Genomic DNA, 26,972 nt, shown 5'->3' on the forward strand with positions numbered 1-26,972 from the left:
AGATGCCTCCCAAATCTTCCTTCTTATGGTTTTTAAACTGGACTTGAACTGGACAACCCTTCAAATTAAGGACACTTTCAAATAGAGGACTGCCATCTGTATAATAGGACACGTGGCCATCCTACTCAAGATTGTGTTGGGTTGCAACCCCCATCAGCCTCAGCCGGTATGACAAATGATATGGGAAGATGGAAGCTATAATCTGGAAAGTCACAAGTTCCACACCCCTGCATTACAGGAAATCACCGAAATCTTCACAGCATTTAGAAGGCATAAGATTAGTGGCTTTCTTTCTACTTTTTTTAACTCAGGTACCAACCAACTAGGGAGTGCCTGAAAGCATTTAGAAAGGTGAATCCAACTCACCCTGATTATCTCCACCACTTCCTTCTCCCTGTGCTCTGGCAGATCCTAATTCACACTCAGTCCTCTACATCTCCTTTCAGCAAGGAGTATCCTGAGGAGCATCCCACTGTATGGAGTAAAACTAAGGGGATATTCTCACTTGGAGGGATCGGGGCAAGCACCACCGGAGGTTATTGCAAGGTAGATTGGCCTGCTGCTGAGACCTGCAGCAGGAATTCGGGCCACGCTGATTTTGAGTTGAACACTGTCATGGAAGGCTTAGAGGACACGCCGATCATGAAGCTAGATAAGAATGTTATTTTCTCGCTTAACAAGAGCAGAACAACAATGGGAAACTCCTGTCTCTACCCAGATGCAACTAAATTCATTGCCATCTAATGATTAAACTATATAATGACGCTATTCACATAAATACAAGTTTTTCAGACTCCATGGATATCTCCCCATCCGATATCCTCCGGCTGCTCCTGTGTTTTTTGTTTTTTAAATGCTGTCCATGCTACATGCTCTTGTAGAATCATTGTGAATTCCTGCAGCCCTTATCATCAGAAATCCGCGTGAAGTATCACCACTGTTACTGGGATGGGTGGTGTGGAATTAAATGCAAGTGGCATGGGTTGCATTTCAGAACTGTGTGATTTAAACACACAAGAGCAAAGAAATTCAGATTCAAGGGCACAGCGACTTTTGGACTTAGGAGCATTAGTGTAATGGGAAAACTTACAAAATATACCATGCGCATGTGATTGATCAAAGGAGGCGGGGGAAGAGAAATAGCTGGAAGGCTCTTGTTGCCTACCCACTCCTGAATTTCACAGCAGTAAACAATTTCAGGACCTTTGTTTTGCAGAGTTGATGTTGCCATTATGTAGAACAAAATGAGCAGGAAAGGACAAAGGCATCCGCATCCTTGACTTTTTGAGAAGGAGATTTCCAGCGTCTCAGGAGTTACAAGGAATTGCGTGTCTCTTCCTTTCATCCATATAGCACCATCTTGACTTCAAGATTCACAGTCACTGTGTAAACATTATTTAATAAAATAATTAACTTGTATCTCAACACTTGAGCACTGTGTTTTTCTAATACACTCAACTAGTCGTTTCTTCCTTGTGGTCGATTCTTGGCCTAGAAAGTTCCAGTGCCACCCTACTTGTATAGAATGAGAAGATGAGAGAATTGTGGGACTAACCTCCATTAGTGTAAATGCATGCAAATATTTGAGGCCCTAGCTAGACCTACTGGTTAGCCCGTGATGGAGGAGGGAAGATCCCGCTATGTGTTTATTGCGACATCCCTCCTCTGTTTACATGCGACGCGTGACGACCTCCCATCAGCAATTTGGAAGTTTATTATTTTTGTACTACATTTGAAAAACTTGTTCCACCACTTTAGGAGCCAGAACAGCTTTTTACAGGAAATTCTCAAGATTCCATCATGGATCTAAGCTCCATATTCTAATTTGGGTGATGGAGGTGGCCTGGCAGAATATTGATTGGAATTTGCTACCCAATCACTGGGTGACTGGGAAGAGTTTCTCCCCCCAGCTGATCCACAATACAACGGTTTCCCTTCCCACTAAACTAGGCTGCTGAAACAAAGAAAGTTTAGTTGGAAACCATGAGCAAAAATTATATTTCTCAACTTCAATATTCCCCAGCTATAAAATGGGACATTAGGCCTGCTGTTCCTTAAAAACTGTAGGATATTTTTTTTTTAAAAAAAAAAATCAATCATAGCTGGCCTTGAGCTAATCTCTTACCTTTCATTCCTAATATTCTTTACCTTTTAAAAATATGCATATTCATTAATCAGTTGCCTTTGAGCAGGACTTTGTACAGCTCTGCTGGCCAGTTTTAGAATTTTGTGTTCAAATCCCTGAGCTGTAGTAAACTCAGATGCGGATTTTTAATAGCAGGTCATCCCAGTATATGGCTAATGGGGCTTGAAGCTCCTGAGCCATCATTTTATTTCTGGCTTTGCTCCTCTGATCCGCTATTTTGCATCTGGCTTTTATTGGTGCTCATTGGGGTTCTAGTAAAAAAATAAAAAAAACCTACAAAATAGATCCCACAAACCCAGTGGAGGCTGGTGGCTCTGATGTCAGAGGGGCAGTAAACTATCCAGGGTGCTTGCTTTAGAGTTCTGACTGGGGCCGTTATACACCAAGCAGGATATAACACTTTAAAAACAATATGAAAATGGTATTTGTAATGTGTCCTGGGCCTGAACAGTTGTCATAATCGTTATAAACCGTTATAAGCAGTAGTGTAGATCCTGCCTGAAACTTGGAGTGGATTCACTGCCCCACTGACATCAGAGCCACCAGCCTTCACTGTGCAACCTGAAAGATAACCACTCCGCTCCCAAAATATATTCCCACCACCAAAGCAATTAGAACCAAAGCGGTAACAGTTTATAAACCTTTGCCCCAGGAGTTACCCTTTAGCTAGTAGTTCCCTCTTCCTAAACTTGCACTAACTGGGTGCTACAATTAAACCTGCCTGTGAAAGAAAATGTACTGTCTGCTTCTCCTGAACTTCAGTGACATTACGCTAGAGGAAACGGCCAGAGAACAGACTCCTGAGAGACATTATTAGAGACCTTTGCCCTTGCATGTCGTGTGGCAATTCTCTCGGGTGTGTGTATATGTTTCCATCTGAAACTCTCTAGCCGTTCACCTTAGCAAAACATACATAATTTCAATGAGTTATAACAAACGCAGGACACAAGCCATTGCTCTTGTCCTCATTCATAATAAAGTGGAGCCACCTAGTGGCACCAATCGTTCCTCCTCCGTCCTTCCCTCACATCCACCCACTTTGTTTTTTTGTCTCCACAGCTGATGCTCCCGAGTGAGTGGTCACTCAGCATGTGGGCCTGGCATCTTGAATACTGCAGCTGAAAATGTAGCTGTGCCCCAGCAATCTTCACCCAAGAGCATGTTGCTTGTCTGAGATGTATTGGTCAAGGATAGGGAATAATTAAGTGGTGGCGAGGAGAATCCAAAGGCCCATTCTTGGATAGATTGGAGGAGAAATTAAAACAGACAAAGAGTTTTACTTTTTTTAAAAATTGCTGTGATTATTTTGGTTTTTCTACTTCAGGTTAACTATAGCAGTGGTCATTAAGTGACACCTTTTTCAAAGGGGGGCGCGATTTGTGTCTTCAGCATGCATAACCCAATTCTGTCACCCCAACCTGGTGCTGCCCAGCTGTTTTGGATGACAACTCCCATGATCATTGGTCATGATGGCTGGGGCTGATGGAAGCAGTAGTCTAAAACAGCTGGGCAGCACCAGGTTGGGGAAGGCTGGCCTACTCCACTTCGGGTATAATTCTGAGAATGTTCAGACAGAAAAAAAATATTCCTACAACTCCCAGCATCCTGGGGCAGGACTTTTTTTCTGTCTAAACATGCATAGGATTGCACCCTGAAGTTACAACCCTAAGCACACAGACTTGAATTCAATAGTGCTTAGAGTAGACTTGCATAGGATTGTGCTGTTGAGCCAGTGTGGTATAGTGGCTAAAGTGTTCGACTGGGAGTTGAGAGATCTGGGTTCTAGTCCCCACTCGCCTTGGAAGCTCACTGGGTGACTTTGGACCAGTCACAGATTCTCAACCCAACCTACCTCACAGAGTTGTTGCTGTGAGGATAAAATGGAGAGAAGGTTTATGTAAACCGCCTTAGGTTCCTTGGAAGAAAAAAAGGTGGGATATAAATGCAATGATAAATTATTATAGTCCACTCGTGTATAGAGCCAATGAGATCAGCAAAATCACAAGTAGGGTGCTTGATTGGGTGGATTTGATTTATTACATTTACAGTATATACCACCCTATAGCCGAAGCTCTCTGGGCGGTTTACAAAAGTTATAGGGCCTCTAGCACTCACAATTAGAAAGCATTGTGCAGCTACTCAGTCTTTATTTCCTTAACTGAGTTTCTGCAGGAAGGAAAAAAAGACTGAAGAAGCAGTGGGAAAACATGGGAGGGTTACAAATACAGTATGGTAATGTCGTAAGCACGCACACACACACACACTGTAAAAATGTGTGAATGAGGCAGGGCGAGGGTGTGATAAAATCCTCACCTCAAAGCACCTGTAGTCCTAAGGAATCCCCTCTTCTGAGAAGACATATTGAATTTATGATTGACCGTTCTCAAAAGTGAAGTTCCATGTCAATCTTACCGAAGAGATGAATAAAACCCCATCTGTCTGTGACAAGACAGACATTTTACTAGTCTGTCTATTCTGTGCTTCAAACTACAGAGCAATGTTATTTATTATAAAACAAGCAAAATAGATTTCAGGGTCATCTGAAGAGGAGGAGATTCTGTTTTGGATCTATTGAAGTTGAGAGTGGCCCCTCCAGAAGTACATTTTGAGAATTACAAGTACCTTGGGTTGGCATTGCAGTCTTTTTCTTCTTTCACAGGAGGCAAATATTCACATTCAGCTAAGGAAAGATCAGAGACAGTGAAACAATTAGCCCTGGGAATTTTTGGAATGTGTGTTCAATCTGAATAGCAATGACTACATGGTGGACTCCTGCAGGACATGGAGATCATTTTTTATTTTTAATGTTATGTCTGCAGCCATTAGCCTGTTTAAGAACCTTTGTGAATGTGTCGGAAGCCATAGTAACCTTTGCTTTATTTATTTCTATGCAATATATACACTGCACCCATCTCTAGACTTTGCCTTTGTCAGAAGCTAAAAATAAAACAGATAATAATAAACCACACATCATACAATTGTTTATTATCACATCTGTTATTCTGCTGGATTACTCCAGCTGGTGGATTTGTGTGTTGTTATCCTTTTAATGCTGTTGCTGGGTAGCACCCATCAAGTCGTGTCAAATTGGTGTGGCATGCCCACTTTGAAGACCACTGGCAAGGTCAGTGCCCAGCATCACATTTCATTCAAGACCAGCTCTGTGTCTTTCGCCACATACTGGGAGGTCAGGCTTACTGTATCTCACAGTGGCAGACAGAGAGGTAATTCAAAGAGCTGGTATTAACACTCAAAGCCCTAAATGGCTTGGGGCCAGGTTATCTGAAGGAATGCCTCCTCCCATACGTACCTGCCCAGACCCTAAGACCATCTTCAGGGGTCCTTCTCTGTGAGCCCCTGCCAAAGGAAGTGAGGTGGGTGGCTACCAGGAGGAAGGTCTTCTCTGCTGTGGCACCCTGGCTGTGGAATGAGCTCCTTAGAGAGGTTCACCTGGCACCTATGTTACACTCATTTTCAACGCCAGGTGAAGACCTTCTTATTCTCCCAGTATTTTAACAGTTTATCATCCTAGCTTTTTAACCTTCCTGTTTTAAATCTGCATTTTAAATCTCTGCATTGCTGCTCGGTTTTATTCTGGTTGTGCTTTTATATTGTGGTTTTAGTTTTATATTTAAGTTGTACTTTATAGTTTTAAACCACCAAGAGAGCTTTGGCTATTGGGTGGTATAGAAATGCAGTAAATAAATACCATTAAAGTTCTGCTATCCACAAAGTTGGTGACTGGGTAGACGTTCAGCATGAAGGCTTTTCATTCTAACATCTCCATTAACTTGTATACCAGATTTCTATAGCATCGTGGCAGTACAGCAGGGATGTTGAACCTCTTCCAGCCGGAGGGCCACATTCAACTTTGGAGGGGCTCTTGGGGCCGCATCCCTGGAGTGGGCAGGGTGGAAGGTGAAGGGATGGAACCAAAGGCAAAAAGGGTGGGAGCAAAATACCAAAGATACCAGGCTATTTTCAGTTAAAGCTCTTACTGTCTTAGGAGAGGCATTTCAACCTTTTAGAACGGGGAAGAAACGGCAAAAGCCAGGAAACCACCCAAAAATTGGTGGTTGGGAGAAAGAGGGTGTGGCCATTTGGGAGCCTGGGGGTGCAGATTGGAACCCCAGACAGGCAGAATTTGGCTCTGGCCCTGATGTTAAACATCCCTGCAGTAGAGAGTGAAGCCAAAGTGATCCATGCTACAGCAAAGTTCTCAGTCCTCCTAAAACGGGATTCTGGATGTGATTTAAAACCCCAATTCATGCTTTCCGTCCCTCTTCTACATTTGGGGGATATTTCATGGTTTCCCAAAAGTGATTCGATCAGCAGGAATGCCCACCAATTTGTTTACATGGGGACTCTCAATTTGGACGTAATGCACTTGGGTTTAGTGGGATTTGGCTCTTGAGGCCCTTTACCAGAGCAAAATATAATATTTAATAAATTAATAAAATAATACATAATATGGGAGGGAGCTGCTTTTTGATGCAGATGTAAATGCATGGCCATGCCTAAAATCTGTGCCAGCACCTACAGTTTCCCCCTTAAACAGCTCACCTTTCTGCAGATGCTCTGAATGAGGCTCAAGGTGTGCAAAGTCTTGACAGTCCTCTCGCTAATTTATTCATCCTTACAACAGCCCTGCAAGGTTGTGCACAATTATCAGGGAACTGGGGCTGTGAGAGAGTGACCCATCCAAAGCCATCCAGTGAGTGATTCCTGAGGCAGGAATTAAATCCAAGTTTCAGGATTCTGCCCGCTAGACCATCAGTGGACAGATAGGAGTTCAGGATCTACTGGTAGATCTCTAGGTGATTTGAAGTAGATTGGCAAGAGTTTCCGACTCCCAGTTGTCTAACCATAACAACTAAAAAGCTTCTCATCCCTAAATTAGGTTGCTGAAAAAACACTGGCCCAGGTGAGGGGAGTGGGAGGAATGGATTTGTGTGTCAAAAGACTTGAGAGCTTGCTTCTAATCTGATCTAGAAGAACCCTAAGTAGATCCTGCAAGCCTGAAATCTTCCCATCCTCGTGTTAGACCACAACAACTTCATAAGCGGATAAAGTAGATGGATCTCTTGGTGCCTGCATATATCTCAACCCTTTCCTGGCTTTAAAAAAGTATCTTCTTTTCCCCAAATTCCAAACCACCTCGGACAAGCAGATTGATACCACATTCTCCCTGCCATGGAACTTGATTTAACATACAATGATCAAGGCACAGAAACATGCAGAGATGGAATAAGGAGCTAGGAGACACAGGGGACATAATTTGAAGCGCTCAGTTCTCTTCCAGATTGGACAATCCTCGCCACTAACCATCTGCTTAAGAAGGAGAGAATGTTTTCATTCCAGGTAACGTACCGAGCCAGGCTAAGAAAGACAGTAGGAAGAGAATGTGGCCATAGCAACACGCCTGTAAGATGATCCCAGTGACAGCACTGAATAAAAAGTGCTAGCAGCCGTGAGTCAATAGTGGTGAAGAATATTATAAATAAATGCCAATCCCCCCTTCCCCAAATATTAAAACACACATGTAGTGGAGGCTGGTGGCTCCAATGTCAATGGGGCAGTGAGTCCGTGCTGAGTTTCAGTCAGAACCAGTCAGAACTCTAAAGGAGCTATCCGAGGTGCAAAGCTTTAGAGTTCTGACTGGTTCTGACTGAAACCTGGAGCAGATTCACCGCCCTGCTACCAATGGATCCTCCAGCCTCCACTGCTCACAACAGACACAAGGAGCACTCGACAAACTTACAGTGCAATCCTATACATATCTACTCAGAAGTAAGTTCCATTTAATTTTAGTGGACCTTGCTCCCAAGTACGTGGGTAGAGACTTGCGGACTTACAATACCACAACTTTTTACGTTTCCAAAAGGAAACTCCATCATAAAAATGGACACCTTTGCAGATGAACTCTTGTCCCGACAATATATAAAGATTACTTCTTTCCTTGGTATGTGTTTCTGTTGCTATTTCTGATTGTTGATTAAAATATATTTTAGAACATTTAGCCAAGACAAGAGTGGGAAGGAGGAGCAGAGAAAGACTCATTAGAAAAGAAAAGAAAAAATTGTTTATTTATTTATTTATTTATTTATTATTACATTTTTATACCACCCAATAGCCGAAGCTCTCTGGGCAGTTCACAAAAATTAAAACCATAATAAAACAACCAACAGGTTAAAAGCACAAGTACAAAATACAGTATAAAAAGCACAACCAGGATAAAACCACGCAGCAAAATTGATATAAGATTAAAATACAGAGTTAAAACAGTAAAATTTAAATTTAAGTTAAATTTAAGTGTTAAAATACTGAGAGAATAAAAAGGTCTTCAGAAAAAGGTTCTGATAGTAGGATGGGATAAATACGTACCATTTCGTTTTAAACTGTTCATCCATTTATCAAGCTCTTCCATCTCTATTTCCATTACAGAGGGTGTGTCTTCTTCAAAAATAGGACTGAATAATAATAAAAAACATATTTTGGACCATATGATTTGGAATTGCTTGCATTCAGAAAGATAGAATTCAATGCTATTTTGTAAATATGTACAAGGTTGAGTTAGGTTGTATGTAACTAAGGCTTTCGCTCTCAATGAGTTTACTTTAGAAAAGCACATCACCCGTTATGCAAAAACTATGGAATCCATGATCATCACTGCTCATAATTAAGCTCATAATGGGGCAATCCAACTCCATCCCTAGATTCAGGCATGTGCTCCTGCAAGATTTTGCTAACACCAAAAGCACCATCCGTGGAAGTCACGAAGGGAGGAGTTGAACTTCTCTGTCCAGCATCTAAATAGGAAGGTGGGGAGAACCCACACTGCAGATCTTTGCCAGTGCAAAACTGCACCATTACTGAGGCTATGGGGTCATTCTGTCAGTCCTTAAGATCAGCTCAAAGGTGCCCCCTCAAACCTTCATGCCTCCACTCCTGACAAAGTGAAGGTTACTGCAATTCATCATTTAGGGGAGGAGCCATAGAGTACCTGGTTTGGATGCAGAAGGTCCCAGGTTCAATCCCTGTGATCTCCAGGTGAGGCTGGAAAAAAACCTGCCTGAAATTCTGGAGAACTGTTGCCGGTCAGTGTCAATAACACTGGGCTAGATGGACCAACGGTCTGACTCAGCATAAGGAACCTTCTGAGGTTCCATCTACTTTTAAAATCTCCCAGCAGAATGGAAGACAGGCTAGCTGCAGGTCTTCCTGCCCATTCCCTCTCTTGTTCTTCTGTCTGTCTCACCCCCACCCCACCCCCACAGACGCACCTTTCCTTCCCACACACCCAAGATAATCACAAAATACTTGGCATTTCGGGGAGGAGACCTGGCATCCTGCTAGCCAATGCCCCAGTCTCCTCCTTTCCACCCTTGGAAGTGCACCTTCAATCCGGATCAAGCAATATTCCAGGAAATGGATCAGCATGACCAACAGATGACCATTATATAGGGCCTTTTAGAGAGGGAGGACAGCCACTGGTGACTTTATTGGTCCAATAGATCCAACTGTTACAATATGTGAGAATTGCCTATATAATACCACTGTACCCACCTCCACATACTCTGGGGGAGGAGACAATTTGTAGCCCTGCTCCACTGGAGTCTGTGTGGCTCTTATGAGAATGGCTCAACAACTTAAAGTCAGCGAATCACACGTCGAATGACAAAAAGCAATTTCTGCAGATCTCTTACCTTTTACAGTTTTCACTTTCTAGTTCATCTGAAATAAAAGGAAATGTACTTGAGGAAGAAGTAAGATAGAACTAAGTTGCATGAGGAAGAAGTAACATAACTTGCAAAGCACATAACTTGCATAGCCAGTGTGGTGTAGTGGCTAAGGTGTTGGACTGGGAGTCGGGAGATCTGGGTTCTAGTCCCCACTCAGCCATGGAAACCCACTGGGTGACTTTGGGCCAATCATAGACTCTCAGCCCAACTTACTTCAAAGGATTGTTGTTGTGAGGATAAAATGGAGAAGAGGAGGATTATGTACGCCGCCTTGGGTTCCTAAATAAATAAATAAATCATCCAACTATCTAGCAGTGGGGAAGGCTGTGGAGGCTGGTGGCTCCGATGTCAGTGGGGTGGTGAATCAGTCCCATAACAATTGCAAACACAGACAGAACAAGTCTCAAGGCAGCACGCATTCCCCACCCCCACCCCCACCACTTTGGGAAAGCTGTGGCAAAATCCTCTTTTCCCCGCTTACGTGACGTGGCAGCTGTGCCAATAGTGGCACGCCTTGCATCTCTCGCTACTTTGGAATCTTTATTATTCTTATAAACAACAACAAAAACAAAAATACCTGGATGGTCCATGTGTGAGAGAAAACCCCAAGATCCACAGATGGACAATAGCTTTGTTAGGACCAATCAAAATTCCACAAAAATGTGCAAGCTTCTACGCACTCCAGAACTAGGCTAGGTAGTACAACAAACAGAGGATGGGGGAAGAAACAGAAAAACCCAAAAATACCACCTGATGTTGTGACCATGAGGTCTGCAGTTGATTGATTGATTGATTGATTGATTTGGCCCCTGCCTTTTGACCAAGAAAAATGGCACTCAAGGAGGCTTGCAATCATTAAAAAAACAAAACTTCATTAAAACAATAGTAGAACAACACAATAAAAACACAGCAATAACAGATTAAAAACAGCATCAAACCCAACAGACTCACTTACATGCCAAAGACCTGCTTGAATAAAGAGGTCATTGCCTGCTGGCAGAAAGACAGCAGAGAAGGCATGAACCTAGCATCCCTTGGGAGGGCCACAGCCTGGGAGTGGCAACTGAGAAGGCCCTGACTCACATCACCACCAAACACACCTCTGAAGGTGGCGACATCAAAAGAAGGAGCTTTCCCAAAGCTCTTAAGACTTGAACAGGCTTATATGAGAAAAGGCAGTCTTTCAGGTAGCCTGGTCCCAAGACTTATAGGTTTAGACAGACCCAGTCCAAAAATGGAGATTTGCAGTCTGAATGAATTAGTCAGTGGTAAATCTGTTTCTCCTTAATTCCCTACCCTACTACCCCCATGCTTTTTGTACTACCTAACCTAATGAAATGTTCTGGAGAAGATGAAAGCTTACACATTTTGTATTTATTATTATTGCACACTTGGATTTATTATTTGTGTAACTCTATGCAACATCCCACCAAGTGAGCACAGGCACTGCACCCACATGCAGAATAGTTCCACAGGCCTGTTTCCACCATCTTCTGACTGATGCAAGCACATGGGTATGTGCGCAGGTGTGATGAGGGTGCATTGCAGGGAAGGGAGGCTAGTGCTACTTCCTATGTCCCAATGTAGCCATTCCTTCCTGTGCTTTGCAAGTTACTTGAACCCAGAGCATGAATTACTTGCATTGTGCGGAGAGGAGGGCCTGATGGGAGCCACATGTTGACTTCCCATTTCCTGCAAGGTCCTTGGGCACTCTGATCTGGGGCACACCAATGCATTCACATTGGTGGTGTCAGGGAAACAAGGCTCTACTCAGTCCTCTAAGACATCTTCTGCTCATAAAATCATACAAAGAGCCATGCTGGATCAGACCAAGTGTCAATCTAGTCCAGTACTTTGTTCACACAGTGGCCAACCAGCTGTCGACACAAAAGCAGGACACAGTGCAAAAGCATCCTCCCACCCATGATCCCAGCAACTGGTGTATATAGGCTTACTACCTCTAATCCTGGAGGTGGCATATAGCCATCATGACTAGTAGCCATTGATAGCCTTCTCCTCCAGGAATTTATCCAACCTCCTTTTAAAGCCATCCAAATTGGTGGCCATCACTACATCTTATGGTAGTGAATTCCATAGTTTAACTATGTGCTGTGTTAAGAAGTACTCCCTTTTATCTGCCCTGAATCTCCCACCAATCAGCTTCATGGGATGACCCCAGGTTCTAGTATTATGGGGGAGAGAGAGAGAGAGAAAAATGTCTCCCTATCCACATTCTTCATACCATGCCTAATTTTGTACACCTCTATCATGTCTCCCCTTACCCTCCTTTTTTTCAAGCTAAACAAGCCCAGCTGTTGTAACCTTCCCTCATAGGAGAGATGCTCCAGTCCCTTGATTATTTTAGTTGCCCTTTTCTGCACCGCATCGATACTCAACTGGATCAGGCCTGTTGGTTTTGAACAATTACCAGGATTATATCTCTTATCCTTATGGAAGATTGTTATGTACATGATGAGAGAGAGAGAGAGAGAGAGAGAGATGAACTAGAAGGCAGCAAGATAGTGAAGGGCAAATAAAAAGGATATTTAAGCCCAAGTAGAAATTAGTTGCTGAAGTTAATTTAAGAAGCAGTTTAGGTGCATTAATATTCCAAACACAGTCTAGCAGAGCACGAAAGACTGGAAGCAATGAATTCCTTGAGGGAAGCAGGTTCCAACAGTGAAAGCAACATAATGAGAAGTCAACAACTGCTATAAAAATTGTTTACCTCAACCCAGCCTAATGCTGTGAATGTGCATCGCACCTGTTTTATGAACAGCGGCTGTAGGAGATTACAGATAAGGGGCAAGATTTTAAAAACACACACTAGCACCACAAACCTGGAGAGGATTGAAAAGCATTTGAAATCACCGGGCGACAAAGGAAAATAAACCGAGTAGAGAATAATTGCTAGGAGAGGCGCAGGTGGATGAAATGCCAGATGGGATGAAGACGGAAAACCACATCCATTTGAGGTTAGGATGTAGTATATTAACGAAGGTGACTGTCGTCAAAACAACAAAAGGGAAATGTGTATTTTATACCTAACAGGGTAGAAGAGGAAAGGAAGAGGTGATTCAAAGAAAAAAAAGTGATTCAGTGCATCTTTTCCCAGTGGAAACATTTCAGTGGACTTGAAATCCATCTTCTCCAGAAGGCCTCAGACTCTGCTGAAAGTTCTACTAAGAACGAGCAGGGATTCTACAGGCGGTACCATTAATCTAATAATCTCAATTTGGTTTTTATAACGCAAGCTCATGCTTGTTTATCCAAAAGTAAACCCCACTGCTTGTTTGTACATTGCAGTAAATTTCTATACTATTTTTCTTTAGAAAATGATAATTTTTTAAATCCTCAAGCGGCTCACAAGATAAAATCACAATAAAATAGCATAAAACCCATCAATAAAGCAGTAAAACTGCCAACCTCCACTGCTTGCTCGGGGCTCTCCAAGGTTCTGCAACGGTTGTCCTGTCCTGTCCTGACCTCAAGCAGAGGCCCACAAGGTATGATGGTACTCAGCAAGGCCTGGAGTTACAGGACCATGGGCAGCTCTGGCAGAGCAGTGGAGGTGCAGTGGAGGTGGACAGAGACCCTGTAACTCCTCAGACCAGATGATACCTCCTAGGCTGCATTATGAGCTGCCTGAAGGGTGTGTCTTCTTAAACAGACAAGCCATTGACTTGGAGGCAAATGTGTCTACAGCTGTCAGCAGCGGAGTTGCTAGGTAATTAAGAGATTTAGGGCCCAGGACTATGGGACACAAATTCCTGCACTGAGCAGGGGGTTGGACTCGATGGCTTTATAGGCCCTTTCCAACGCTACTATTCTATGATTCTACATAATATTTGCATATGCTAATTTATATCTATATATGCAAATCTAGAAATAATTCCTACAATTTCTTTAAATTTCACAGAAGTCAAAGCACAGTCAGCATTCAACTCCTTTGCTGAAGGAACTTGCACTGGCTGCCTATTCACTACTGCGCCATGTTCAAGGTTTTAGTACCAGTGTACAAAGCCCTAAATGACTTGGGACCAGAATACCTGAGAGAGCACCTTCTCTCTTTTCAACCTGCCTTGTCACTGAGATCATTGGAGGGCATGCTCCTAGTGGTTCCACATGGACCTATGGCCTGGCTGTAGTCCACACAGAGAAGAGCATTCAGTGTGTGTGTGGGGGGGGCTTTCTATGAAATGCCCTGCCTCTAGAGGTCAGGCAGGTACCAATTTTGTGTTGTTTCTGTCAACTCCTGAAAACATCTTTATTTCAAGAAGCCTTCCTTGATTGTCCAGCCATGTTTTTTTAATTGGTGCTCTGTTTTAAAAACATGTCTAATTTGGTGTTTTATTCTTTTAATCTTTTATTGTTCACCACTCTGGAATCTGTCTAGATGTGGAAGGTATATAAATGTTGTAAATAAAATAACTCAATAAGTAAATAAATAAAGCCAGCCAATTTATTTCTCATCCAAATCACCTCAAAGAAAAGAAATGCTTCAATTCATTTGCACCCTGCACCAGATGATCCCAAATCAGTTCCTCTTCAATTACAATGAAGTAGCAATCTCTTTTCACACACACACACACACACACACACACACACACACACACACACCGTCTCTTTCCCTCTTGAAGGAAAATTGCCTCCACCCCAGCTCTGCCCAAGGCAATTAAGCTTAGAAAAATACCTTCCATTGGTGCCAATGTTAACTTTCTTCTAAGCTTAATTGCCTTGGGCAGAGCTTGGAGGTGTTCTAGCCTGTGGGAAAGGCAGGTTTAACCCTATCTTCTCCTGAGGCAAATCTCCTTGAAAATCCCTTACATACCAATTAAGGAAGGAAAGAAACTTTCCATTAGCATCAATGGACACCCAGAGCTCTGGAGAACAAACCTGGACACCTAGGAACAGATTAGCAACACCTCTACCTAGCAACACCTCTGCTCAGTGGATTCTTGCCTAGTGTACCCCTTGAGCCATTGGGCAAGGTGTCGTGAAGCAAGAGGACCCTGTTTCCTTGGGTGAACCGGAGTCAGAGATTGGGGCCATCTGTGATGATCCAGATTCAGGATCCCAAGTTCAAAACTGCCAGCCTCAGGTTCAGTATCTGGTTGTGTTTTTTCAGCTGGTGGCATGATGGCCACAGACTCAGATGGCAACTCCTCCTCTGTGTCTGAACCATGACTACTGCTGGAGGCCAGAGCCAATGCAACTGTGCTCGGTGAGATTTACTCCCATTAAGTAGGCATAGGATTGTGGCATCAGTTTGGCTAAAGCCTTCTTTGCATTCCCTCATATATAGGTGCTTTAAAGCCCAGTGAAAAGTAGGTTATGTCTTATGAGGATCGCAGTCAGTTAAAAAAAAAAATTGGAAAAGAAATGCCAAGAATTTGGGATAGTATACATTTTTGGGGGGAGGCCTAGAAATATACGCATAGGCAGTTGGTAAATATGTTTGCAAGCCAATAGACCAACGCCTCATCAGCCCTCAGACTATTAAACCTCTGCATGTATATTTTAAATATTTGAATCTCTACGTGTCCAGCCACCATCCGAAGATCTCTCTCGTTTATATTGGCCCTTTATATCTCACTGTACACTTTCTGAAAGCTCTGCGTGTACTCACTTTCTCTTGCATCATAAGACAGAATTGTTTTTAAGAGGAACATGGTTTCCTGGATTGCACTATTCTTCTGGCAGATGACGGATGTCACCCTCACATGATTCTGCTGTAATATGATTTGATGTCAGCAAATGATAATCTCCACAGATACCTTGGAGGACTTTTGTGTGGAAGTATTAAGAATTAAATTAATTCTTGAGTTTAATTAATTCTTATTTGGAATTAGTTCTTAAATTAATTCTTATTAATTAATTCTTGAATTAATTCTTATTTTTCCTTCTTTCTTTTCTGAAAAAGCTCTGTATGCATCCAATAAATCCTTAGTAAGTAGGACAGGTTCTGGGTTTCTCTTGTGCTTGATTGACTAAAATGGTTTTAGATATATGTTGTCTGTGTATGTATTGTCTCTTTATAAGTATTTCTGTATATGGTTTTATACTTTGTATAATGTATTTTAATGGCTTTAATTTTTGTAAACTGCTCAGAAAGTTTCAGCTGTGGGGTGGTATAGAATGTAATAAATAACAACAATAACAGCAGTGCAACAGCTGGACACCTCCAGATTTTGCTGGACCATAAATCCCATCTTTTCTGATGTTGGCCATATTGGCTGGGGCTGCTGGGAGTTGAAGTTCAACAACATCTGGGGGGCACAGCTTTCCCACCCCTAGCAAAGGAGGACAAAGCATAAAAAATAGGCAGAGGAATTACCTCCAGCCTGGAGAAATTTTGGTTCTAGGAACGATCTCTCACATGCAGCTGAGATGTGAGAGCTTATTTTTAATCTGCATCCATTTTCTATCAGTAAATTGTGATTCCTTCCACAAGTGGTTTAGTTTCATCTTGGTAATCCAAAGAATCTATTTTGACTGGGCCCCAAGTGGATCAAGCCTCCAGATTAATACACCACACTGTGTAAGGAACGCTAATATTTACCTGGTTTGGATTGTTTCTGTTTACGTCGTCTTACAATGAAGATGGCCAGAAGTATCAAGAGGACGAGCAGCATCACGGCAGGGACTCCATATATCAAAGCAGGATGTAGATCTGCTGGGTCCGCATCACTCACTTCCGTAGTGGCAGTGATTCCCATTTCAGAACCGTTGATTTCTGCTAGGATGGCGGTGGTTTGCAGATTTGGGTCACTAGTTCTCCAAACTGCAATGGTTGTTGTGGGTCCCAGTGCGACGGTGTCAGTAGTTAATAGCAAGCCATCCCCTGAAGGTTCTCCATCTGCCATTCCAGCAGCTGAGTCTGCCAAATGAGGAGGAGGGGAAAAGGGAGAGCTACAACTCATCACTTTTATTTGGATAACTGAAAGAGGCCATGTTCAGAAGACACCTCAAACCATGGCTTTAACCACGGTGGTTAAGCCAGAAAGTCAGGCCACGTTGAGAAGACACCTTAAACCACAGCTTTAACCATGGTGAATACGCCTTTTTTCTTTATTCACTGTGGTTAAAGCCATGGTTTAAAGTGTCTTCTGAATGGGACCACAGAAACTTAGTTTTAACACATGCAATTTAAAAACTGGCTTCCTCCTGTCTGCTGCTCACCATTTATCTTCTGGTGAGATACCCAAGTAGCACCCTTAACCACTTGGCTTTCCAAGAACTATTATTGGCCATGGAGTCACAGTCTTCGTGTTTCCTTGCATCTCTCTTATTATTATTATACGATGATTTGTGCTTCCTCTTTCCACAAAGATATGTTAAAGCGAATGAGTTGTAAACTGGCATGCAAATAATCTGGAAATGGGGGTGTTTAGTGGAGTGTGCAGTTTCAAAAGTCAAAAGCAAACTGTACAGGACTCCAGAAGGCAGTAAGACAGTTATACCTGGGAGATAGTTCCTTCATTGAATGCAATGAAGAAACCACCCAGAAGAGCTCTGCTGGACAGCAACTCAAAGATGCAATGCAGACAGCAAAGTAAGCTTTCTTCATAACCCTCAGTGCACAACCTTCAGACGGTGTGATGATTCACTCTAAAGCATATTTGGTTGGCCTCACGTTGACCATTACGCCACTCACATTCTGCGTTTTGTATATGTACATGTATTGGCCAATGAAGAGCTGCGATAATAGATCATTCTCTCCCATGTATCAAATTGAAAAGGCATTCCGAAAGCTTGATGTTATGGTTGGTGAGATGTAAATATTTGTCCCTGCCTTCAAGAGCAGCACATACTTCAGACACTTTATAAATTAATTGCTCCCAAAATAACTTCAGTCTAAGCCATTTCACTCCCCCAGTTGTGCTGCCAGACTCCAAGGGAGGGATGCGGATGAGAGATAAAAATAAGCAACAGTTGGCAGCTGCAGCATACCAAGATTACAGCAAAAGACCTCAGAAGTCTGCAGTCTACGTGCCGAGGCTGGTACCTTTCACCATCTTTATTTGATGATGATGTCATTGTGTCAAATGGGGTCACTAGGACGTGTGAAAAGGTGACTACCACCACAAGTGTACTATGGAGGATTCCTCCAAGTAGGGGTCCATAAAATCCAGCTATATGAATGCCAGCATGAAGCCCCCAGAGGACCTGAAACCAATTAATTAATCAATTGTTTCACAAAGTTAAGTAAAAACAATAGAATACCTGTAAAAATGTATATCAAGTGCTATCTGGGAAGAAGATGTAAAGCTAACATCTTGGGGACCCACGCACCTAGGTAATGGGTGGGCAACATGTGGCTCTCCAGATGTTTTGGCCTACAATTCCCATCAGGCCTAGCCAGCAGTGGCAATGGTGTGGGATCATGGGAATTGTAGGCCAAAACATCTGGAGAGCTACATGTTGCCCACCCCTGGTCTAGGCCTTGAGACTATAGCCAGATGTACACCTTGAGTCAAATCATTATTACAAATGTGGAATAAAAAGTAGGAGACAACATTATGAAAGTGGTATATGGAATGTGGATTGTGCCCCAACAGTTATAAGTGCACTTCAATACCACTATAAAGCAGTAGTATAGATCTAGCCTCAGGTGATATAAGATAGATAGATAGTTAAAAAAAAAACTTTCCTCAGGAGTAAGAGCTTTGAGACTATGTTTTATTTACATGGGAAATCATTCCAACCTGAAATCCCTCACCTGCAGGGGGAAAAGCCAGGCAGGAAGGGCTGTACCACATGACAGTGTAGAGTATTGGTATGTAAGCAAACACCTCTCTCTCTCTCTCTCTCTCTCTCTCTCTCTCTTCCAAATTGCTTGTAAAACAATACTCAGCCTTTTTGTTTGTCCTAAAAAGGACATAACTGTACCACTATAGAGGGCCCTGCAATAATATGTGCATAATTCAAGTCAATTCTAAAAGGAAATGGTACACAAATCCTTCTTTGTATCCATGCCAGAAATAACCTTTTAAGAAAGAGAAGAACTATTCTTCCAGTTTTAAAGAAACCTCTAGAAAAGTGCTCCCAAGCGAAGAAAGGCTTGTGGCCTCTTCTGATATTACTTTATATTGGCATGGGTCTTAAGAGTCACTGCCTTCCCCGGCCTGTTCAGAGGGATCAGAAAACGTGTAAATGTCTGTGATGACAAGTAAAACCGACCACCTCTTCGTTAAAGAAAAGGCATCACATGTACTTGCTCAATAATGGATCTCTGGTCTTAGCTGCTAATACACTTACAGCGCAATCCCCTGTAGTGTTATTTTTGCTCAGAAGCAAGCCCCGCTGTGTTCTGTAAGGCTTACTCCCAGGAAAGTGTATTTAGGCTCACAGCCTTAATCCTGGAGATTTGCCTAGATCTTGAACTAAACCAATTAGGCTTAAGCGTATCTGTTTCATTTATTTCCTGAACCTTGAAACTGGGCCTCCTTGTTTGATGTGCCTAAGGGTCTGAGACACATGCTCAGCTGTGCATCATTGACACAGCATAGGTTTGGACTCTTAGGTTCTCAACACAAGCGCAGCAGGGCTGCTGTGCCAGAGCAGGGGAGAAGCCCATATGCGGCAAGGAGGGGGCTTGTGTTCAGGGTAGGGAGGAGGAGATGGGGAGCAGGCTGGGACCACTGCTTGCCACTTGAGAGCCATTTTGAGGCCTGCAGAACCACTCCCAAACTCCCATAAAGAACAGGACAGCAGCTGTCACGGCACAAGCCTATGCCTGCAATAGAGCAGCTACAGGAAACAGGAGGGGGTGAGATGAAACCTTGACTCTATTTGCAGTTTCATAGACATACCTCTAATCTAATTTTGTCCATACCCATTTCCTGCCTGCTTGTTTCTTCTGCTTTGTTTCCACTCCCGAGTGCCAGCCAGCACCGTCAGCCACTCTTTCGGACACCTCATAGAGCTGCTTTTCAGCTCCCCTGTTGCAGATTCAACGTGTTCTGAATGACTTTTGTCAGCCATGGAAGTTATTTCCATGGAGCAGGTTAGGACACGCTTCAGACATTTGACTCTGCAGCCTAAACAGCCCCAAATCAACTGTGCCAAAAGTGTCTCCTCCCTAAGAGGAGACAATGGTTTTGAATATAGACTACGTATTTCAAGATTCTTTCATTATTATTAATTTTTAAATTTAGGCACCACTTCACAGTCCATTACTCTCTTCTTGGCAGCAAAATGCAACATTAACACAATCAATAATTAAAAATGTGCTGCTTTTCCATGACACCTAAAATCAACTGCCTGAGGCAGCTGCCTCACTCTGCCAAATGGTTGGCCCGGCCTTGAGCAGGAAGAAAGGTTGGATACAAGCTTGCATGCTTAAAGAATAAAGAAGATGGTCACAGCTATTTTGCCATATTTTGACCTGTGAACACTCTATAGAGGTGCAACTGTTCATACAAAGCAGACCCAGCTAGAAGGTTATCTTTGGCTGCAATGCTAAAGTTATTTCTCTGAAAAGAAGGGGAATTTAAATTAAATAGCTGTATCCGGTGTAATATACCCCATTGTAGCATATCTTAAAGTTTATTAATTAAATATCGCAGGGGCACGGGCTGCTTGGAGGCTGGACTGGCAGACCTGGGGGGCAGGGAGGTCGGGGGGAGGGGAGCAGGTGTCCCCCTTTCCCCGGGGTTCCTGTCAGCCTTGGGCCGCCCACCCAGCTTGCATGAGATTAGGCCGGGGCCGGGGCTCGCAGAAGGTGAGCAGCCTCCCACCCAGCCACCAAGGGCCCCAGCCGTGCCTCGCTCATGCTCTGAACTGTGGCACTGCCCCCTTCATGGGGTGGGGAGCGAAGAGGCAGAAAGGGGGTTAAGATTACCTTGGAAAGCCCGGAGGAGTCAGGCGAGGGGCTTAGCAACCTGTATCAGCTGATATTACACGTTGTTACTGTTGCTTAGCAACCTGTATCAGCTGAAGTCTTTACGGAAACATACCTAAGCGTTTTATATATATAGAAGATAGTTGGGGCTTTCCCTGAAGCAAGGATTGAGCAACAACTTGTTTTTAGATAGAAAATGGAGTGCGGTTAGCAGGAAGTATAGCTACATATTCCCTTCAGGGTCAGAAGCAGCATGTCAGTTGCTGAGAAGCATGAGCAGGAGGGTGCTGTTGCGATTGGGTCTGCTTGTATGCTTCCCATAGGCATCTGGGTCCAAGTGTGTCATTCTGTTAGCACAAATGATGTTGCGCTAGCGGAAACTAGGTTCTGAACATAAGGCATCTCATCCATTGAAGGAAGGAAGGAAGGAAGGAAGGAAGGAAGGAAGGAAGGAAGGAAGGAAATAATCATAGGCAATTTTATACAGATTCAGGCAAGCAATTCCACACACAAAAAGAAAGAAAGAAGAGAAAACAAGGAAACAAGACTGTTCAAAATTGTAGTAAAGAGACCAGCTTGGGGATCAATTGGTCAGGATGTTCAGTATTTGACTATTTCAAAATGGCAAACATGCCTTTAAGTCTCAAAGGCTATTTCCATCTCAAAGGCTAATATAGTTTGGTCAAAAGCCTAAGCTTGCATGGACTCTAATTTATATTTTAAAGTTAATACGCTTTAAAGTTTCAAGTTTATTTGCTTTGGAACTTGTTTGAGCAAGAACCCTTTGTATTACATTTCTTCTGCTTTAGAACTTCCCTTTCACAAGAACTTCCTTGGAAAGTTTTAAAAGTTTAGAAGCTAAACATGTCTTTTGCAAGAATGTGGTGGGAGCCGGCACAAACTTTTATAGCTCTATAGTTCTCTACAGATGCCATCTTCTACATACTGCTTTTTACAGCTGTAATGTCCTTATAGGAGAGAGAAATTCTCATGTGATAATACCCATGGCGAATAGTAACAATAAAAACCCCCACAAAAGTAGCAGATAAAAGAATGAAACGAGACAGTAAAAGACAAACAAACCCAACTATCACATAGGCAGTAATAGGCAGCAAAATGCAATGAAAGGCAGAGGAGGACAGGACAGACTTTTCCTGGTACAGAAAGGATGGTTTTTATTATCTTCTAAGGTGACAGGTGCACATGCCTATGGAGGGAGTTCTGCATGTTGGGTGCCACCACTGAAAAGGCCCTGTTTACAGTAGCCATCTGCAGGAGCACCCAAAAAAAGTCTGAACCAGATCGTATTTGATAGATTCATGTATGAGATCCTTTAAATACCCATGTCCCTGGTTATTGAGGGCTTTTCAAAAAGAAAAGACCGGCATTTTGAGTTGTGTCTAGAAATGAGTTAGTTGCCAGAGAAGTTCTTTTAATACTGGCACAATTTGCCTGGTAACACAGCTGTTATGTGTGGATTCCTGGGGGTGGAGCTACTTAGCACACACTATGGGGGGATACGTGATGTGTCCCCAACTCCTTGCCTGGGAAGCCAGTCCAAAAGGATACCTTGGTCAATACTATTGATCACCATTGAGACATCCAGGAGAATCAATGAAGATGGATTCTCCCTGCTACTTTCCCAAAGTTCATTGTCCATCTGGGTAACCACACCATTTCCTGTCCCCAAACTGGGCAAGAAACAAGATTGACATTGGTTCAGAAAATTGATGATATCCAGCAATGGCCAGATCAGAATAGTCACCACTTTCGTTTGAACCTTTCCTAAGCAAGGGAGGTTGCTCACCAGCCAGTCATTGGGAAATCCCTGGGGTCCTGGGAAGGAGGAGCGTCACAGGGGCTTCTCTCTGGGTGTCTGGAATGACAACTTCCTTCAAAATAGAATTAGCCATCTCCCAGATCCACCTGGCCATTTTCTCTCAGCTAGACATGAGAAGCCAAGATGGGCAAGGGGCCAGCAGGCAAGAAGCAGGCTCAGCCCCTCCGAGCACTCAGGCCACATTTTTTGACTATACAACAATGTTCACAGAAAAAAAATAGGCCCTTTGCTGAAATTATCGCATCTGCGTAGATCTTCAAATGGACTCTAGTTAGAGCTCAGTTTCGCTTATTCTCAGTTTTTCTCTATTTGCATTCCAGTCATCCACACAACTATTTCATTATCTGAAGGTGCCCAGAAATATCAGGAAGCCCGCAGTTGATGGGAGAAAAGCTTAGCAATACATGTGTCAATTGTCTGCGTCAACTCCAAATTCTAGAGATTTACTAGGGCAGCCTTTCCCCATAAAGTGCTCTCCAGATATTTTGTACTACAACTCCCACCACCCCAACCATTGACCATGCTGGCTGGGGCTGATGGGAATTATAGTCCAAAACATCTGAAGGACATCATGTTGGGGAAGACTGGACTAGGCATTTTTTTCATTGTTATTTATTACGGTCACAGACCAGCAAAATCAACATCAAAACATACAAGGGATAGATAAAAAGTGACATAAAAATAAAATACAGCTTGGTGAGTTGCTTTTCTCAGAAGGATTGCAATGTTATTTTTCTAATTTGCATTGAGGTCATGAGAAACTTAGAGACCCTTTCAGTAATATGGGAGGACACATCCCTTAAACAGATTAATACCAACGTTGTGGGGCTACATCCAGAAAAGGCTTTTAATAAAGGAAAGATTAACTTTTTTCTGCATTCCTCATACATGTTACAGTGCAAAATGACATGTTCAACAGATTCTATTGCTCCAGAACCACAGGGACATATCCGTTCAATAACCGAGATCTTACTAAATCGTCCTTCTAGTAATGCTGATGGCAACACATTAAAGCGAGTGAGGGTAAATGCTCTCCTATACTTGGGAATGGTTAAAGCATACAGCTATGAAGCTACAGTGAGCCCATAGTTATTAAAATTATTGTAGAGCAGTGGAGAGCAAGATTTGTTAGCAGCAGTTCTTAAATGCTGTAGATCTAGATCTATTAGTCTTTGAACAACAAGAGATTGGGCCTCCTGGAGCCCATAGTTGGTGGACTAGGCATTGATAGGAACATCAACCATGTCAGCAGGAAACTGCACAAAGGCCGTCCGAAACCAAACAGATTCATCAAGCACATTGGAGGTGGATCAACCTAATTAGTCCTCCAATTCTACAGAGGTCAGTAATCACCTTATCATGTAATGATCTGTCAATGACAAGGCCATTATTGAAATCTGTCTCATCCAGATCCCCCTTTATGTGATAGCTGATGGTTCAAATATTATTCTCACATTGCAATGAGCTTCATGTAACTCTCTGAAGTTTACAGTCTTTCCCCCCTTCACTTTCAATACCACTTTTTATTCTTTCAGTCTAGAGTAGGGTGACCATATGAAAAGGAGAACAGGGCTCCTGTATCTTTAACAGTTGTATTAAAAAGGGAATTTCAGCAGGTCTCATTTGTATATATGGAGAACCTGGTGAAATTTCCTCTTCATCACAACCGTTAAAGCTGCAGGTGCCCTGCCCTCTTTTAAATCTGGTCACTCTAGTATAGCTCCTGCACTTTCAACTGTTGTGATGAAGAGGAAATTTCACCAGGTTCTCCATATATACCAATGATACCTGCTGAAATTCCCTTTTCTATGCACCTGTTAAAGATACAGGAGCCCTGTCCTCCTTTTCATATGGTCACCCTAGTCTAGAGACCAATGTAGCAGCTTACAAAGAGCATAATTTAAGCCAGCATGGCTTTAAAAACTATGGTGGCTTGCTTAATCCCCAGTGAATGCCAGGCACCATTTCCTAAATACCTGCCCTGAAGTGGCTTGCCCAAAGCTGGGTGGCATGGCTTATTTGAGGGGGTGGGGAAGCAAACCTGAAATAACCAACAGCAGGTGAATGATTATAGGGTTGTTTCCCCCTCAGGCAAGTCATACTGCCTGGGTTTAGAAAACACAAGCCATGCCCAGGTGGGAGATTAAGGGAATGGTGTCTGGCATACACAAGGGATTAAAACAAGGCACCATGGCTTATTTAAGCCTCAAAGCTCCTTCTCGTTCAGATGTCAGTTTCACCCCTACCCTCACCTGTACCATAAGCAGCAGTTAGTGGAGGAACTGAAAGCAGTGCCTGAAGGAGCTTTTGGGGCAGGTGTAATTACTGTGGGAGTCTGTGAAGCTGATTTCTGCTGGGGCAGTTTACAAAATAACTATTCAGAGCAAGCCGGTAAATAATAGTAAAAAAAGAATATACACTGAAGCAATGATTCGAACCTGTAGACTTGTGCAAGTGTGATGAGAAACAACAACAATAATAATAATAATAATAATAATAATAATAATAATAATAATAATAGGCTGCTCTCAGGGGAAGCAGCGAAATGGTGAAGGTAAATCTCAAGTGTCATTTCAAGATGCAGGAAAAGGAGAGGGTGATAGTGAATGGGGGGATACTTATTGGAAGGGGGAGGACAATGAAAAGTTCCACTTGGGAGGTGTATAAAATTAGGAGTTGCACCGCAAAGGCCCCTGGAATACATATCAGGAGCAGGCAGGAGGTCTAAAGGGGTCACAAAGTATGGTACGTCACAGAGCACCTGATCGTCTTTCAGACATAATGTGGCTTTGTGAGTGACAAAACAACCCATGTTGGCTTATTCTCACTGTGGCTTATGTTGACATTCGGGCTTGTCCATTGAATTATAAATTAGTTCACATGATGGAAGGCTGCAATCCAAACATGCTCCGTGCTCACATACATAATACAATAGGACTTACTTTTGAGGAAACATGCACTGGTAAAGTGTGCTGTAACTTTGAATGGAAAGGAGGGACTGGGTCTTTTTACAGGATTGTAAAATACGAGCAGAAACAAATTCACTAGGTAAGCTCATTTGATAAGACCATGAAAAATATGATGACGACAGAACCAATAGTCCCCATTTAGAGTTTTGTGGAAACACAAGCCTCTGTGGGAAATTTATTTCATATTCGTAACAACAAAAGATCAGTTTGTAAATATTAGGAAACCAAATGTCCCTCCCACTTTGGGGGGGGGGAGTTGCTGGGTTTAGCTACAACAGATTTAGAAAGTCCATTTACAGGTAACTGTTAGCAAAACCACATAGCGACCACCCTCTCTGTCTCTCTTGTATGAAATGTGTAAGTTTAGACACATACATCTTACATATACAAAAATAAAACTAGGAAAATAATTTCCCCAATTATTTTAATATGGTAAGTAGACACCCAAACACTGTTTCTGCTGTGCTTCTCTCTCTCTCAAAAAAGAAAAACTGTTTGGATTACACCATTTTAAACAGAAAGGTTACACCTTAGATATTTCTAGTAGCTTAATCAATGGTTCATTAGAGTCATCTGGTTCAGCTGCTGCATTAACAGATAATTAGTGTGCTGTTTCACTTGCCCATGAAACATTAATATTACAACTCACTCCTATGCATGTTTACTTAGAGACAATCCCACTTAGTTGAACAGGGTTTACTCCAAGTAAGGATGTATAGGATTACAACCTTAGAAACACAGGACTAGAAGGAGGAGGAGGAGGAGGAGGAGGAGGAGGAAGAGGAGAAAGAAAGAAAGAAAGAAAGAAAGAAAGAAAGAAGACAAATGACTTAAAATCATAGCACGATGGGTCAGAAACAAAAGCTGCAGACGCATCTTAACACACCTCAAGTTTGTGGCTCAAACCGGATCCATGGAAAGAAAAGCCAGCAACGGTTGGGAAGCAAAGCTGAAAGAAACCGTGCAAGTTTGTACAAAGTGCCTTTACACAGACCAGATTTTCTGGGCGTGACACTTCAAAACAGTTCTATAGCCTCCAGCATAAAGTGTGTCTGTCTGTATAGTCCTTAACCATGAAAGGGGCATGTTGCTACTTACCAGAGCAGGCAGCCCTTTCACTCAGCAACAGAAATAAATATGTAACACTGGTTTTCTGCCTGTTACCTTCTCTGTCACCAGGTGCTATACTGCTTTCGTTCTTCCTTAGCTTTACAGAACATATACATTTCCTGTTTCCTGCCTTTGCAGTAAATGTGTAAGATGTCTAAAGGAGATGCACTCCGTTTTGATTGCTTTTAGGAAGTGATGTCATTCAGTTTGGGCCTGTCAAGAGAGCAATGATTGCAAAAGGCTGCTTTCAAACACTGATTCAGCTGAAAGCTGCCTGTGAGAATCTTGCAATCCTCTCTGAACTTCAAGACCCGATGCT

At 42.7% G+C, this 26,972-nt stretch overlaps 1 protein-coding gene across 1 annotated transcript; it reads right to left on the bottom strand.

Moving 5' to 3' along the window:
• Positions 1–1,133: 1,133 nt before the first annotated feature.
• Positions 1,134–26,736, bottom strand: TMEM154 (transmembrane protein 154). Its single transcript, XM_063135282.1, has 6 exons — positions 26,708–26,736; positions 16,451–16,768; positions 9,853–9,880; positions 8,531–8,616; positions 4,769–4,826; positions 1,134–1,382 (listed from the first exon to the last, which is right to left on the bottom strand). Exons 2-6 carry the CDS (start codon positions 16,752–16,754, stop codon positions 1,367–1,369), a joined length of 492 nt encoding a protein of 163 aa, XP_062991352.1. The 5' UTR covers positions 16,755–16,768; positions 26,708–26,736; the 3' UTR covers positions 1,134–1,366.
• Between the last annotated feature and the right edge of the window lie 236 nt (positions 26,737–26,972).

The sequence above is a fragment of the Elgaria multicarinata genome, chromosome 10, assembly GCF_023053635.1.
Source record: "Elgaria multicarinata webbii isolate HBS135686 ecotype San Diego chromosome 10, rElgMul1.1.pri, whole genome shotgun sequence".
In the NCBI taxonomy this organism is placed as follows: domain Eukaryota; kingdom Metazoa; phylum Chordata; class Lepidosauria; order Squamata; family Anguidae; genus Elgaria; species Elgaria multicarinata.